This window comes from Hoplias malabaricus, chromosome 5 (assembly GCF_029633855.1).
Source record: "Hoplias malabaricus isolate fHopMal1 chromosome 5, fHopMal1.hap1, whole genome shotgun sequence".
Lineage (NCBI taxonomy): Eukaryota > Metazoa > Chordata > Actinopteri > Characiformes > Erythrinidae > Hoplias > Hoplias malabaricus.
Window position 1 is genome coordinate 40452599 of NC_089804.1, and position 17072 is coordinate 40469670.

The 17072-nt window shown below is 41.8% G+C and overlaps 1 protein-coding gene across 1 annotated transcript in view; it reads left to right on the plus strand.

Moving 5' to 3' along the window:
* The window catches only part of cpne5b (copine Vb), a 188113-nt gene that overhangs the window by 52235 nt on the left and 118806 nt on the right, over positions 1-17072 (plus strand). The window contains exons 4-6 of the mRNA XM_066672265.1: positions 8590-8693; positions 12462-12501; positions 13888-13964. Of these exons, the coding sequence (XP_066528362.1) occupies positions 8590-8693; positions 12462-12501; positions 13888-13964 (221 nt within the window). The remainder of the gene's footprint in view (positions 1-8589; positions 8694-12461; positions 12502-13887; positions 13965-17072) is intronic.

The following is a 17072-nucleotide window of genomic DNA, read 5'->3' on the forward strand; positions in this document are numbered from 1 at the left end:
CTGCGTGGGTTTCCTACGGGTGACTGTCTGTGAGGAGTGTGGTGTGATCTCTCTGTGTCTGCGTGGGTTTCCTCCGGGTACTCCGGTTTCCTCCCACAGTCCAAAAACACACGTTGGTAGGTGGATTTGTGACTCAAAAGTGTCCGTAGGTGTGTATGAGTGAATGTGTGTCTGTGGTGCCCCGTGAAGGACTGGCGCCCCCTCCAGGGTGTATTCCCGCTTTGCGCCCAATGATTCCAGGTAGGCTCTGGACCCACCGTGACCCTGAACTGGATAAGCGCATACAGATAATGAATGAATGAATGAATTATCAGTTAGGTGTGATTTATTGGCAAAAAACTAATTTTCTCGTTTTCAAATGTTTTTATTTAGAAAATTTCGAAAAATTGATTCAAATTTTTATTTTGGTGTTTTCGTTGTGAAAAAATAAGTTGTTAATGAATGTTTTTTTGGTCATCAATTTGTAAACAAAATATGTATGATTGTAGTATTTGTTCCTTTCCTGGCTGTAATTACAGAGCTACACAAACACACCAACACACAACTATACACTCTCACAACAGCGTAGGTCACCACACCCCTGACAGCCAGGAGACGGCAGACCACTGTTGACCCACTGAGGTAAAAGTTGGAGGTCCACTAGTGTTTTACACAGCGTTTTCTGGGTGGACTGCTGCTGATTAAACAGAATTTTAGACAAAATGCTACATTTTAGCACTTTTCCATTCACAGTCCAATTTACATTTTTTCCTTCATTAGGTTCTTTTTGTTATTGTTTATAAATAAGATTAGTAAATAATTTTAATCCATTTAATCATTTTATATCAGTCTTATACTCATTACTATATCTCTCAGAGTTGTTGGTAATATTTGTATTAGTGTGTTTTCCAGAATAAAAGTCTCTGTGAATGTAAAATCTGTTTGAGGAGATTATAAATGAGTTATATCCTGTACAGGAGAGTAATCTGAGTGGTCCCATGGTGGACCAGCAGTGGTCTACAGTCAGTGGAGTGCCAGCCTTTTTATGGCAGTGGACGGATATATGCTCGCTGTCTGGGACTGATCTTACATATGAACATAAATCAGTCTTAACATCCATTCAAGACCAGTCAGAAGAACCTACCTCTTTGAAAGACTGAAGAAAACCATCCCTGCTCTTGCTTTATCTGAAGAAATCCACAGGGGTTCCTCTAAGAAGCAACACAGCTCAGTGATGTGGGTCTGAAAGGATGTGTAGATCAAGAAGTGATTGCTAGGAAGAGGAAATAGACAAGAACGTAGCTGCTTTTGTTCTCAGAACAATGGACATCTTCAATAATAAGTTTACTTTCTCCTACTTGAGTCATTTCTTCTATATACTGCTCAGCTAAGTGATTGCCATAGTAACGGCTCTCTTTCTTAAGGTGGTATTTTCATAAATCTCTCCCCACCCATGCCAAACACACACACACACACACACACACACACACACACACACACACACACACACACTTTCTCTCTGAATATATAGCAGGAGGTGATTAGTCCTGATTCCATTCACTGTCACTATGCAGTGCTTCCCTCACTTACTTTCTATATGCAGATGTTCTGTGGTTTAAAGCAGCGGTGACAGCTGTGACCTATTCTCTCTTTTTCCTATGCATCCTATGTTCCTTTTCTTAAAGCTGCTGGATTGTGGGACACTTTTTCTGAAGAGTTTCCCATGCAATCCGGCCCTTTGCCGGCGCAATCCCCAAGCAACAGCCCTCTGTTCTGTCAGCGGAGTCTGGAGGAGGTGTAAAGTTTGGACAGCTAGGTGTTCTAGCTACCGAAAGTGGTTCCTCTTCTTGCCTCTGTCGCGTCCCCTGCCGAAGACGTGGCCGCTGTGAGTGGATTAACCTCTGGAGGCCACCACAATCTAAGAGGAATGGCTCGTTGTTTATAACATTTTCTAAATGTTCTATTAGAACGACACAATTCACCTCTCACAGAAGTGTTCTGTTGCCAGATTTGACATGTGTTACAGTTTATGTTCAGTCTAATTTTGGGTCTGTACATATTATAGTGTCCAGTTGAAAATGCTATGTGTCCGAGCTGGACAGTGCTGGTCAGGAATGCACCGAAATGTCAAATTGGCACTTTTGGGTCAAAAGAAAAAAAAAAAACGAATTCCTTAACAGTTATTTTTGATGCGAACAGTGTATAGTGCCCCCTTCTGGATCAGTTCTTTAACGTGAGTGAGTGAGTGAGTGAGTGAGTGAGTATGAGTGGGGGATTATGAGAGTGTGAGTGAGTGAGTGCATATTTGTGCAAGTGTGTGAGTATATATATATATATATATATATATATGACTATTTGTGCATGTGATTGAGTGAGTGAGTGAATGAATGAATGAATGAGGTATATGTGTGTGTGTGAATGAGTATGTGTGAGGAGGTGAGTGAGTGCATTTTTGTGCATGTGAATGAATGAGTGAGTGAGTATTGTGTGTGAGTAAGTGAGAGAATGAGAAAGTATGAGTGGGTGAGTATATGTGAGTGAGTATGTAGTAGTATGTGTGTGAGTGGTTGTGTGAATGAGTATTTTTTAGGAGGTGACTGAGTGAATATTTCTGCATGTGAGTGAATGAGTAAGAAAGTAAGTATGAATTAGTATTTGTGAGTGGGTGACTGAGTGTGTGTGTGTAAGTGTGCATTTGTCTGAGTGAGTAAGTGTTTGTGTATGTGAGTGAGTGAATGAGTGAATATGTGAGTGAGTGAACCAGTTCCATTCTATTGCTTCTGGTGACTCATAACCCTGTAGTTCCAGGACTAAAGAAGACAAATCTGGACCCAAACGTGTGTGAGTGGTTGAGGAGATTCACCAAAGCTCTAATGTGTTCATGCCACAGTCACATGAAGCCAGGTTCCATTTCTAGTGTCGCATTGAGGCTGAAGAGCACGGTGACGCTCACTGAAAGACTGTCCTTTAATGTGGGTGGGCTTGTTGGAGCAGAAACACTGTCTCCAGCCCACGCTGCTTTACTGTCAGTGTGTGGCTGTGTGGGTTTTGTCACCCAGACAGATGACCATTTCTTCTGTTTTGTGGATTGTGTTTTTAAATGTGCGTGTGTGTGTGTCCAGGACAAGGAGTCTCACATCCGATGCTCATCAGATTAGTCCACAGTGTGTGGGCATCTAACGAACTCCTAATTTACCGACTTTCTTTAGTGTGTCTGTGGCACGCAGAAGTCCACCTCACACATTTACAGACCACCCATGCAGCGCTGCTGTGAATTAAACCTTTTTTTTTTTGTAGGAGTCTCATATTAAAGCCCAATTTGGAGAAGAATGTCAAAGCATATCTATATTTAAATATCTACTGTGTTTTTACCTGAGCACCACTGGGGCTTTAAGAGGACTGTATGTAAATTAACGCTGTTCTCATTGGCTGCTCTGTAAAGCGCCTCATTAACAAAATCAGACATGAAACACTCTATATAGCTTCAGTGTATTATGGGTGGAGTGGGTTGAATATATATACAATAATACATAACGCATTGATATTTTGTATGAATTACAGAGTGGTCAGGAAGCAAAAGACATGTCTACATACGTGTGTGTGTGTGTTTGTGTGTTTCAGAGTGTGTATGGGGGTAATCAATGAATTAACAGAAATATGAAAATGTATTATTGTGACATCACAAAATCAGTGAATTTAGAACAGACTAGATTAGCATACTCCTTACTGTATATTTACTGGCGTATGTTTTGCTGGGTGATGTTTTTGTGTTTGGGGCGGGGCTAAACTGATCAACTGTAAACATGGTTCCATGTTAGGGGGCATGGCCCGAGCAGTTAATGGAGAATGGGCGGGGCTGAACTAGTAAACTGTAGATGAATAACCCCATACATGTATTGGTGTTTATGACATCACAAAAACAAGAAATTTAAAACAGGCGGGTTTTGCAGCTCTGTGTTTTTCGTGCATGAATGGTGTGGAATGGAGCATGTTTGGCTCAGGGAAGTAAAACTGAATGGGTAAGTCCAAACAAAACTGTAGACTGGTATGAATATGATTGATTTAGTGACATCACAAATACAGTGGGCTATTTCCATTGATGAACTGAAAGGAAGCTTAAAGCTTTTTATACCACAAAAACTAAAATATGCAGCTGCAATAGCTTTACACCACTGTTGGACCTTTACTTCTTTCTAGTTCTGGCTTAAATCCGTGAGTAATTACGTGACGTGCTAATGAGCCTGCTACAGTAACTAGAGAATAATCAAACCTAGAGCAGGTTTTAGCACAGGCTCTGAGAGGGAATGTAGGGCTCTACGTAGCATGGCGTTTATTGCAGCACTACTATTTATTTTCTAATTAGCCTTTGTTTATCAGAGAGCCGAGAGCCTGCCTACTGCGCTGTAAAGATGGGGTACATAGAGACAGCATAGTAAAGTCAGTGTAGACATTGTGTACAAAAAGGTAATAATAGCTATGCTAACATAACAAATGGCTAATACTGACCACACACTGACATTTGAGCTTAAAGAGAATTAGTGGAATTAATACATGTAACTATGGTGATATAGCAATGTCGTTACAAGAGTGTAATAACAAGCGTGTTCCTTAATAACATTGGTTATAAAACATCCAGCCCTTCAGCTTCTTAGTTTGATTAGCACATTATCTGCTTTTGTGTCTATTTCCTTTATATCTTCAACACCTGACTCTCTGAGATAAAGATTTTAAGCGCTGTTTATCTGATGAGGATATTTTTTCTGGAGCTCTGCCAGGTTTTACACATTTTGTTCGGAGTTCCATTTTTGCTAGACGCTTTAATCCCTTTTGAACTCCAGTTTTGGACACTCCTGGGCTATGTAATATCTAATCTCAGCTATACCTCCTGCAAAAAGTGGCCTTCTGACTGGAAATAAAAGAAATGAAAAGTGGACTCTGACTTTTGCTCCGCGCTGTAATGAAAAACAAACTTCGCCTCCATTTCATTTCAACACTCGCTGTGTTAATGTTTTCAGAGGGAAACATTGGGATCAGACATATTGCACGGTTGGTTTACTGGGAATGGGCACTTGAGATCTCATTACGAAGCAAAGACATACAGCTTGAGAGACGGGGGAAATGCCGGATGCTGTGCCACCGTTGGGGGCCACTTCTGATTCCGTTACTTTGCAGGAGCTAAATCAGTGCTAAGTTTAATCTCATTCTGCTGCGGCTGCTGGACTCTTCCTCAGACACTCTCTTATAAAGCGGTTCATGACCGTGGAGTTGGAGGGTGGTCTTTTTGTTTATTTACTCTAACAGATCTTTTTCTAATGTTAAATAATTCATGATAAATGCTGTAATACGAACACTGGCTAAGCCCGGGAGGGAAGTGTTGTATCCCAGGCCTGGTCCATTTCTTCAGCACCAAAGTTTAGGCTGAAGCTCTTTTAAATGAACTTAACACAAAGGGTGAATGAGTGGACAATTACAATTATTTTGTCTGGTTTCACTGAGGCGAATGTGGTAAAATAACAGAGGACAGAGCTCCATGCTGGGTTCTGTTGGGTGAATGGGCCCTAATTAAGCAGCTGTAATTGTCCCCATGCTCCTGAGCTCTTCAGCTGAGATGCATCAGGGCTTTGGTCCTAATTAGGCCTGGAAGACTCCAGAAGCTCCTCACCATCTCTTTCTCTCTCTTTGGCTCATACAAAAAAGTACAGTTTTACTTTAGTGAGTCGGCCATCAGAACTGTGGCATTATTTAATGGAAGAGTGCTGTTTACACGTTTTCTGTGTTATTTCAGAATTTCCCAAAGTGAGGCTTTCAATTTTAGCCGTTTTCACTTGGTTCTCTTTCTTCTCCGTTTTATCTTTCACAGTTTGTACTCAGTACTGTTACTTATCTGCGCATGTTGTGTTTGTTTTGCTCTGTTTAAGCTTGTCTTTGCACTCTCACATCAACACGGGTCCTGTGCTGTGATTGGAGAGACTCAGACAAGGAGGCGGGACTATTCTTAAGTCTATGCCATAAGTCGATGTCAAAAACAGAGCTGCATATTGCAATCCGTGTTTACTGACTTAAGCAGGCCACAAAAAAAAACAAAAAAAAAAAAAAACGACAGTTTGGTCTAGTTTCACAGTGTGTGAGTTGGTGGGCTCCAGATCCTCAAGTGAATATGCAGAAGCAGCGAACATGGGATTGTTTTCATGATATATTCCTTGTACAGAACCATAAAATTGCATTCAAAACAGCAGCTTGTAAACAAACACCAACATTTTGTTTTTCACACATGGAGATGTTTTTAACATCACAGTTCACTTATTAAAAATAATACATCATTTCATTCATTCATTCATAATCTGTAAGCGCTTATCCAGTTCAAGGTAACGGTGGGTCCAGAGCCTACCTGGAATCATTGGGTGCAAGGTGGGAATACACCCTGGAAGGGGCGCCAGTCCTTCACAGGGCAACACACACACACACATTCACTCACACACTCACACCTACGGGCACTTTTGAGTCGCCAATCCACCTACCAACGTGTGTTTTTGGACTGTGGGAGGAAACCGGAGCACCCGGAGGAAACCCACGCAGACACAGGGAGAACACACCACACTCCTCACAGACAGTCACCCAGAGGAAACCCACACAGACACAGAGAGAACACACCACACTCCTCACAGACAGTCGCCTGGAGGAAACCCACACAGACACAGGGAGAAAACACCACACTCCTCACAGACAGTCACCTGGAGGAAACCCATGCAAACACAGTGAGAACACACCACACTCCTCACAGACAGTCACCCGGAGGAAACCCACGCAGACACAGGGAGAACACACCACACTCCTCACAGACAGTCACCTGGAGGAAACCCACGCAGACACAGGGAGAACACACCACACTCCTCACAGACAGTCACCCAGAGGAAACCCACGCAGACACAGGGAGAACACACCACACTCCTCACAGACAGTTGCCTGGAGGAAACCCACACAGACACAGGGAGAAAACACCACACTCCTCACAGACAGTCACCTGGAGGAAACCCATGCAAACACAGTGAGAACACACCACACTCCTCACAGACAGTCACCCGGAGGAAACCCACGCAGACACAGGGAGAACACACCACACTCCTCACAGACAGTCACCCAGAGGAAACCCACACAGACACAGAGAGAACACACCACACTCCTCACAGACAGTCACCCAGAGGAAACCCACGCAGACACAGGGAGAACACACCACACTCCTCACAGACAGTTGCCTGGAGGAAACCCACACAGACACAGGGAGAAAAAACCACACTCCTCACAGACAGTCACCTGGAGGAAACCCATGCAAACACAGTGAGAACACACCACACTCCTCACAGACAGTCACCCGGAGGAAACCCACGCAGACACAGGGAGAACACACCACACTCCTCACAGACAGTCACCCAGAGGAAACCCACACAGACACAGAGAGAACACACCACACTCCTCACAGACAGTCGCCTGGAGGAAACCCACACAGACACATGGAGAACACACCACACTCCTCACAGACAGTCACCCGGAGGAACCCCATGCAGACACAGTGAGAACACACCACACTCCTCACAGACAGTCGCCATCGTGCCACCCATATTACATAATTTGTATAATTTTATTTTATTTAACCATTGAAATATTACAATGTATGGTTTACAGTTCGTTTGATTGGAATTGGGTTAAATGTCATGATATATTTTGTAGAATCCTACTTTAACTAGACTCGCATAAGTTTCCCCCACTCTCTATTTGAAGGCACAGCACTGGGCGGACGGGTCTCACAAGCAGTTTTTATGGAATGAGGAATGAATGAATGATAAAAGATGATATTTAACACATGATCTGGAATTTTTCTATTGTTTAAAACATGTAAAATAACTTCAAATTTACACAATACGTACAGTGTTCCGGTGTTAAGGTGGAATTGAAGATTCCAGTAAGGAACTCACTAGTGAGTCATGGATTGTCAAAATGATATTTTTTACTGAAATCAAAACAGCATTACTGCCTTTATTATTGCCATAAACATAAGTAGCTGCTTTCACATTGAAAACACAATGTGCTATGACCTGTTACCATGGAGACAGAGGGGGCCTTTCAGTACACTGATTTCCCATTGGCTGAACCTGCTGTGAACTGAGTAAAGGTGGATTTACCAAACTTTATTTCACACTCACTTCAAAACTATACTCCCCATTTCCCCACTGAATACAGTCCTAGGAAATGATGTAGTTTTGAGTTGGAATCCTGTTCTGAAATGATGTTCCATCTCATTCAGACCCATGTTCACCGCTGCCTTCAGTAAACCTCCACACTATCAGTAAAGCCCAAAGTGAGGGAAGGAAAGACTAAATTGCCTGTTCATTGCTGAATTGAGGCTGTGGTTTCCTCTGTGACTCTTATCTCTTTTCTCTCCAGATTCTGACTATTGTGTTTCTTCTCTTTCCCTTCCTTTATCCCATTCTTCTCAATTTCTATCTCTTTCTCTCTGGTCCTCTCTGTTCCCCTTTGCCCTCCCCCTCCATCTCAACATCTGTCTCCGATCTCTGTCCTCCTTGACCACCTCTCTGCACTCCATTCATTTTCCAGTTTGGAAGAACGGAGGTGATCGACAACACGTTACATCCCGACTTTGTCCGGAAGTTTATCCTGGACTACTTCTTTGAGGAGAAGCAGAATCTTCGCTTTGACCTGTGAGTTGTCTCCTGATGATGCTATTGGGCAAAATGGTGTTTTCCAGATGTGTTTGCACCATTTACTCTTACACAGACATTCCTTTACAAATGACAGCCACTGGGCAGAGGTGGGTGGCGCCTTGATAAAATCACTCAAGGACATGGACTTCAATGAAATACAGATGGATTTGTTGTTTACAAAACAGTGTTGATGCTAAGGTTTTGTTTAAAGGAACACTAGGTAGTATTTTTAGCCTAGAATTACAGCTTCAAAATCACTATGATGTTTCACTGACTTGTACTAGGGAGGATAAAGCCCCTGTCATTGCTGTTCTTGGCTCAGCACTGCAGAGACAGAACTATGTAACTGGTGGAGGAGGGTAAGAACAACCTCCAAAATTTCCGGAGAGTGCTGTGAAAATTAATTACAATCTGCAACTGTAGGGGGAGCCCAGGAGCAAAACCTGGAGTGTCTAACTGCCTCGTTACACAGTTTTCACAATAAAAGACCCTGTCTTCTCTGATTGCTTGTGGTTAAACTTTGAGAACACTTCATTAAAGGATTGAATGAGCTTTTTAGACACGAGAGCGTCAAGCAGTCAAGAGCAGGAAGTGACTTCAGTTGCTGCCAGACTTCAGATGCAATAACAGTCAAAACTCACTGTCAAAGACACACTGTACGATTGTGATTCAGGGAGCAGTGTAATCAAACCTCCAAAATGAATGGATGAATGAATGAATGAATAAATTAAAAATACAAAATGAAAGCAAAAATCAAACGACAAGACCCCAATATTAATGTTTCACACTTTTTGTATTTGCACTTTAAACATTTACATTCAAAAGCTGATGTACATCTTCAAATCACAATTTTTAACTCCATACTCCAAACTTTCACTAATGACCTTGTGTGAAAATCCTTAAAAGGCATTAATAATCATTTCGAACAGAAATAAAGAGGGAAACAGTGAGCTCTTTTTTTTTTTTTGTCTTTTGAGAACTTGGAAAATGTCAAGGTGAAGAATAAGCTGAGACTTTAGAATGTGAATTTAGTAATTTTGTGTCAACGTGCACCACATTATCATCGGTGACTACAAAACGACATTCTACCTAAGGTTAATAGATTATACCTGGTTTTTCAAGGGCTAAACTCTGACAGGGTTAATGTCGACTGATGGAGAAAACGAAATATAGTAAGAATCCAGAGATCTGAGATTTAACAGTGTAGATGGATGTGGGTTCACTATTTGGCAAACAGCAGGTCACTGTTGCACTTTCTATCTATGTGTTATAAATGATTATTAATTACTTTTAATGCATTTACAACATAATTAATAACCATTACTAAGCAAATTTGTAAACATTTAGAAGTGTAGTCTTATTCTAAAGTGGTACCTGAATTTTTAAAAAATACATTCCTCTGCAAGCTGCCGGTGTGGGTATGAGCTAATGTTTTAGGCAGATTACATCAGTACTGTTCCCTGAAAATAACTGATCTAGAGAAATGTGTTCTCCCCTTTCCTTGCTGTTTACAGAATCCCCATTCAGAAGCTCCATTACTCACAATCAGTCAGCCTCCACACTCCTAGGAGCCTCTTGTGAATGTGTTCATTGACAAAACAGTGTAGGATGCTTGGTCAAGTCTGAAAACTAAATACAGGGTGTGATCCGTAATTACTCTGAATGCCTTTACGTTTGCTTTCAAAGATGCCACTGAGTTTATGTAGGGTTTCACTGGCCCTGAATGGACGCTGTGACCTGCTCAGTAAGCTCATGAACCGGATATAATTAGAAACCTCTAGCCTTCTGAGGTATGAAGGGGTTAATCAGTGTTGCTATGATTTCCAATCTTTCCAATCTTTATAGAGACACAAAGCTTAGCAATCTCCCCAAAGGCATACACTTATATATCACCCTTACCCTGTTCTCTTTGTGCTGGAAGATGAAGTGTAACAGGTCATGATTAGTTCGACCAGTCTATTAACCCAGGAACCCAACTCCCTTCTTTAAAGATGTAAAAGTCTGAAGCTGTGCGTTGAGCTGCAATTATTGAGTGCTTTCCCCATATTGAATTATTCATTATGTCATGTGTGTCATATCTTGATAATAATACATTTTTATACTACAATTGTGTAGTATTACACAAGAGGGAGTGCTGTTTTACTCAGTATCAACACAGCAGGGGTTAGGTCATAGGCACAAGCCAAGATCTGAGGACTGAAAATAATTATAAATATTATACAGGAAAAAGTAACAGATTCTGATTATGGTTCACACACTTTCATTGCACCTTGTGCAACAATAATAAAAGTCTGTTCACGTTAATGTTTACAAATAACTCCACAACTGGACTGGGAATAGTTTGTTGCCAATCAACACGCACATCCCTGCACATTAGCTTGTTACTTTGTGTAGGTCTACTTTACCACAGGCTGGTAACTGTTCTTTAACATCTGCTAATGACAACTACTTCAGGCAGAGAATTTTCATGGCCACTGTTTATGGGCTGATCCCCTTCAGTTAAAAATTTTTCAACTGTATCTTTGCAAGGATCCACAACTGAAAAAAATGCCCTCCATCACGGAAGTGGAGTGGAGAGAGCGTCCTGACCTAGATATAATGGCATTTTCAGTGGAGTCTGCTCAGCCGACTGAGCACAGGCTAACGATATAAACCTGCCTGAAGCACAACGTAGCTCTAAAGCGTGTAGTGATCCCTTTAAATCTCCCTCTTCTCTGATATTGTTAATGGCTAATAGAACACTCCTGTAAAGAGGAGTGATACATGGACAGTTAAAAGTCCCAGAGCTGTTATACTCCATCAGCTCTCGTATTCAAACAAATGACCTGTACAGTGTCTAACCCATTCCAAAAGCCGTGATTTATGAATCCATTTTGACTTGTACGCAGTGGTTTCAGTGCCACACTTGATGAACATGACTCATGCTCATTCTGAAACTGAAGCCTGCCACTGTCAAAAACACTGGGCACACTGCAGTTCGGATAAAGAATGCCTTTGTAGTCAATTTGAGTTTATAAGAAACATAGGAAGGGCCTTGACAGCAATGATGGGGTCAAGCCTGGGTCAAGGTAGAGTGTTTGTATTGACGTATGCTGCAGTATATTAGCATCGAAACCTGAATCATCAAAGTGTCCAGAGATTCCAACATGTCCTTGACCTATGAACAATAATTGGCCCATGTGGAGATATCATTCAAAAAATGTGCTGTTTCTTAATGATACCACCACATAGGCTTTGACCAATTATTGTCAATAAACACTGTTTATTGCTGCACCCTCGGTGTTCTCAACTCACTATTTTGAGCTCAGTTTCATTAGAATTGGATTGATGTAGAGTGGAATTGTGTTGTCTGCAGATACATTGAAATAATGGACAACATACTGGGCCAAAAAAGCCACTCTTGGGAGTGAAAACAGCAAACATACAGAAGGCAAATTCTCTTTAACAAGTGAATCAAGCGTTCCCAGCTTCAAATGAATTATTAGGTTTTGTAGAAAGAATAAGTGATGAAATGTGGTGGTAAAACATAATCCTGGCCCAGTAATATCATGAAGCTAATAAGATAAAACATTAAATGTCATGTTTTTGTGCTTTAATTAAGCACTGTTCAAGAAGCACTGTTCAGAATATCACTCACAGAGAGGAAAACAATTGAGGCAGATATTTAGCTGAAACCAGGTCTGTATCCATTTGACTGTGTATTCTGAGACTAATCCAAATACGATGATTTACCAATGTCAATTATTTATTTATCTATTTTTTCAGATATGATGTCGACTCAAAAAGTCCAGACCTCTCAAAACACGTGAGTAGTGTCTACATGAGCTGGCCAAAAATAAAATAAAATAAAAAATCAACATGCAAATCAGTTTCAGCGCTGCGTATCTAAATATATTGTTGAATGTAATAGAATATAAAGGATGTAACCTCCCTGGGAAACACAGTCTGTATTACATTCAATACTTAAGATGGCTACAGAGTAGACATTTGATTTCATTTCACTTTCAGCTCTAAATATTTATGGCTTGAATGTATTGCTTTCTGAAGTGTCCTCATGTAATATACATGTACACAGTGTATTATTGACGCTTTTTGAATCCACACTGACCGTATCTAGGCCACTCTTTTAGCTTCACGCTGGTTTTAGTGCAGTGTTTGTTACGTCTGCTTAGAGAGCAAAGGCTTTCGCTTGGAGACCAGAGTGGACACAAAAAGCACAAACCATTCATAGTATTCAATCAGAATCGACCTAGATTATCAATCACGTATATTTGGATACTAGCTGGTTTGCATGTCGTTCCATTGTCATCCATTGGTTGTTGCCAACTAGTCTTCACCACTAGGAGACCTGGTAAATCTTTATAATAACGACAGTTTATAAGATATCTATTAGCTGTTAATTGGTATTTATGAATACATCCTGTGATTAGAGCTAATTGTCATTAATTACTATATTATACTCACTATATAACAGACTATATATGAAAGTATGTGTTAATATAATGGTATTTCTTTAACAATGAAAATTTCTATCCAAAATCAAAGCTGTAAATTCATAAATAATGCATTTTAGGAACCCACACAAATGGGAAAAGATGTGTAACAAAATAACACATGCATTAACACTAATGAAAAGGCGTGATTGCAAGAGTGGGAGGAGCCTAGAGCAGAAATTATGTCATTTAGGATCAGAGCAAATCAAAATGCTGAAGATATTAAAAAATATATTGATGTGTCTTATAATGTCATGGTACAATATTAAATTATTATTAATAAAGATTTCATTAGTTCACAATTCATTAATTATGAACTAACAGGTAATATATGTCTTATAAACTCCTGTTCTTATGAAGTCTAGCTGGAATAGCCCATCCCCACATCCTGATTTAACCGTCCTTGGCTGTACAGTAACTGAGTCCTGGGCTTGTTTTACGGCCACCATTTTGTTTGTGTCTTATCCTTTCTGTTACATGCTGTGCTCTGTTGTTAACATGGCTGCCCTGCCCTCGCTCCTGGAAGCCCTCAGAAGGCAACGTACGTCTAAAGCCTTTCAATCTATTACTGTAGCTAGTGCAGAGAGCTGTAGGGAGTGGGGAACATAAAAAGCTTCACACCTTAGATCTAAACCAAATCCCATTACCCTCCACCTCCCACCCTCTCTCTCTCCCCTCCCTTCCACCTGCTTCTCCAGGATTTCCTTGGCCAGATGTTCTGCACTCTGGGCGAGATCGTGGGGTCACCGGCCAGTCGACTGGAGAAGCCCCTTGGGTGAGTAAGCCTCTCGCCCAATTAACAGACCACAAAGTGTAAACTTTTAACAAGGGTTTCAACAGGATGCACAACATGGTTTAAAATCACTTGGGTTCTTTCTGATTTTTCCATTCTACCTTAAATGAGGCAATGAGTGAAAAATGTAACTGCAGCTCTATTTAAGGTGGAATGGTGAAGGCAAATATATTGTAATGTTATCAAGCAAACACTTTCTAGTATACTCTTTAAAAAGAGGGTTCTTCAGTAAAGGACATGGTTCTGCTTAGAACCAGCTGCAGGCTGAAATTATAAATAATTATAGTAAATAGTCCACCAGTGACCACTGATGACCAACGACCAACACAAACTGTGCCGCAACAGATGAGCTCCTGACATCTATAAAATGTACCTCTGTAAAATGAAAAACAAGGTAGGTGTGACTGAGTGGGCAGTGAGGGCACTATGGGATCAAAAAAAGTCATTCATATGTTGAGCTTGTAAAATGATTTTCAGAAATATTTTCACAGCCTGTAGTTCTATATCACCTTTTGTGTGCTTGTGAAAAAAAGGCATACACATCTCAATATGTGAACTTGTAAAAAAATATATATGTGAATGTGTAATAAAGACGTGCATCTGCAGAGATATTTTAAGCTTATTTGCTTAAAAAAGGTTTGCACACCCAGATATTGCACACTTACAAAGAGTTCACATACGAATAGTTTGTGTATATGTGATGAAAAACGGTGAGGTCTGAGGACAAACACGCACTTCCTAGGTTCGTGAGCAACACTGAAGTAACAAGCACGGATTTTGACTCTGTTTTTACGCCTGAACTGACTAGCCAATCAGCACGCTTCAGCCCCACTAACAGATCAACATCCTGCAAACCCACTAACCAATCAGAAGGCTGCAGACCCACTAACCAATCAGCATGCTGCAGTCTAACTAACCAATCAGAAGGCTGCGGACCCACTTACCAATCAGCATGCTGCAGTCTCACTAACCATTCAGAAGGCTGCAGACCCACTAACCAATCAGCATGCTGCAGTCTCACCAACCAATCAGAAGGCTGCGGACCCACTAATCAATCAGCATGCTGCAGTCACACTAACCATTCAGAAGGCTGCAGACCCACTAACCAATCAGCATGCTGCAGTCTCACCAACCAATCAGAAGGCTGCGGACCCACTAATCAATCAGCATGCTGCAGTCTTACTAACCAATCAGAAGGCTGCGGACCCACTAACCAATCAGCATGCTGCAGTCTCACTAACCAATCAGAAGGCTACGGACCCACTAACCAATCATCATGCTGCAGTCTCACTAACCAATTATAAGGCTGCAAACCCACTAGCCAATCAGCATGCTGCAGTCTCACTGACCAATTATAAGGCTGCAAACCCACTAACCAATCAGCATGCTGCAGTCTCACTAACCATTCAGAAGGCTGCAGACCCACTAACCAATCAGCATGCTGCAGTCTCACCAACCAATCACAAGGCTGCGGACCCACTAACCAATCAGCATGCTGCAGTCACACTAACCAATCAGAAAGCTGCAGACCCACTAACCAATCAGCATGCTGCAGTCTCACTAACCAATCAGAAGGCTGCAGACCCACTAATCAATCAGCATGCTGCAGTCTCACCAACCAATCAGAAGGCTGCGGACCCACTAATCAATCAGCATGCTGCAGTCTTACTAACCAATCAGAAGGCTGCGGACCCACTAACCAATCAGCATGCTGCAGTGTCACTAACCAATCAGAAGGCTACGGACCCACTAACCAATCATCATGCTGCAGTCTCACTAACCAATTATAAGGCTGCAAACCCACTAGCCAATCAGCATGCTGCAGTCTCACTAACCAATTATAAGGCTGCAAACCCACTAGCCAATCAGCATGTCACAGTCTCACTAACCAATCAGAAGGCTGCAGACCCACTAATCAATCAGCATGCTGCAGTCTCACTAACCATTCAGAAGGCTGCGGACCCACTAACCAATCAGCATGCTGCAGTCACACTAACCAATCAGAAGGCTGCGGACCCACTAACCAATCAGCATGCTGCAGTCTCACTAACCAATCAGAAGGTTACGGACCCACTAACCAATCAGCATGCTGCAGTCTCACTAACCAATTATAAGGCTGCAAACCCACTAGCCAATCAACATGCTGCAGTCTCACTAACCAATTATAAGGCTGCAAACCCACTAGCCAATCAGCATGCTGCAGTCTCACTAACCAATCAGAAGGCTGCAGACCCACTAATCAATCAGCATGCTGCAGTCTCACTAACCAATTATAAGGCTGCAAACCCACTAACCAATCAGCATGCTGCAGTCACACTAACCAATCAGAAGGCTGCAGACCCACTAGCCAATCAGAAGGCTGCAGTCACACTAACCAATCAGCATGCTGCAGTCACACTAACCAATCAGAAGGCTGCAGACCCACTAACCAATCAGAAGGCTGCAGTCACACTAACCAATCAGCATGCTGCAGTCACACTAACCAATCAGAAGGCTGCAGACCCACTAACCAATCAGAAGGCTGCAAACCCACTAGCCAATCAGCACAGAATATTTTGTGTGTTCTTGTTTGCCAGAGGAAGATTGTTCTGGGACACAGGTGAGTTAATTCCATATGTTAGAAAGGAATATATATGTAACTAAATATTCCAAGACTTGTATGTTTTATGTGGATTTTTCTCATGCTTTAGCCATAGTCTGTTCTCTGACGTTAAGAAGATGCTCCCTATTCTCCACCTTCTTCCACACATTTCCATTTCCACCTTAAATAATGCAGCAGTTACATTCTGGCACCTGCATTATTTAAGATGGAACTGAAAATGCGATCAAGAAGATAGTGGGACTGCTGCCTTCTGATTGGTTAGTGGGGCTGCAGCGTGCTGATTGGTTAGTGGGGCTGTATCTTGCTGATTGGTTAGTGGGGCTGTATCTTGCTGATTGGTTAGTGGGGCTGTATCTTGCTGATTGGTTAGTGGGGCTGCAGCGTGCTGATTGGTTAGTGGGGCTGTATATTGCTGATTGGTTAGTGGGGCTGCAGCGTGCTGATTGGTTAGTGGGGCTGTATCTTGCTGATGGGTTAGTGGGGCTGCA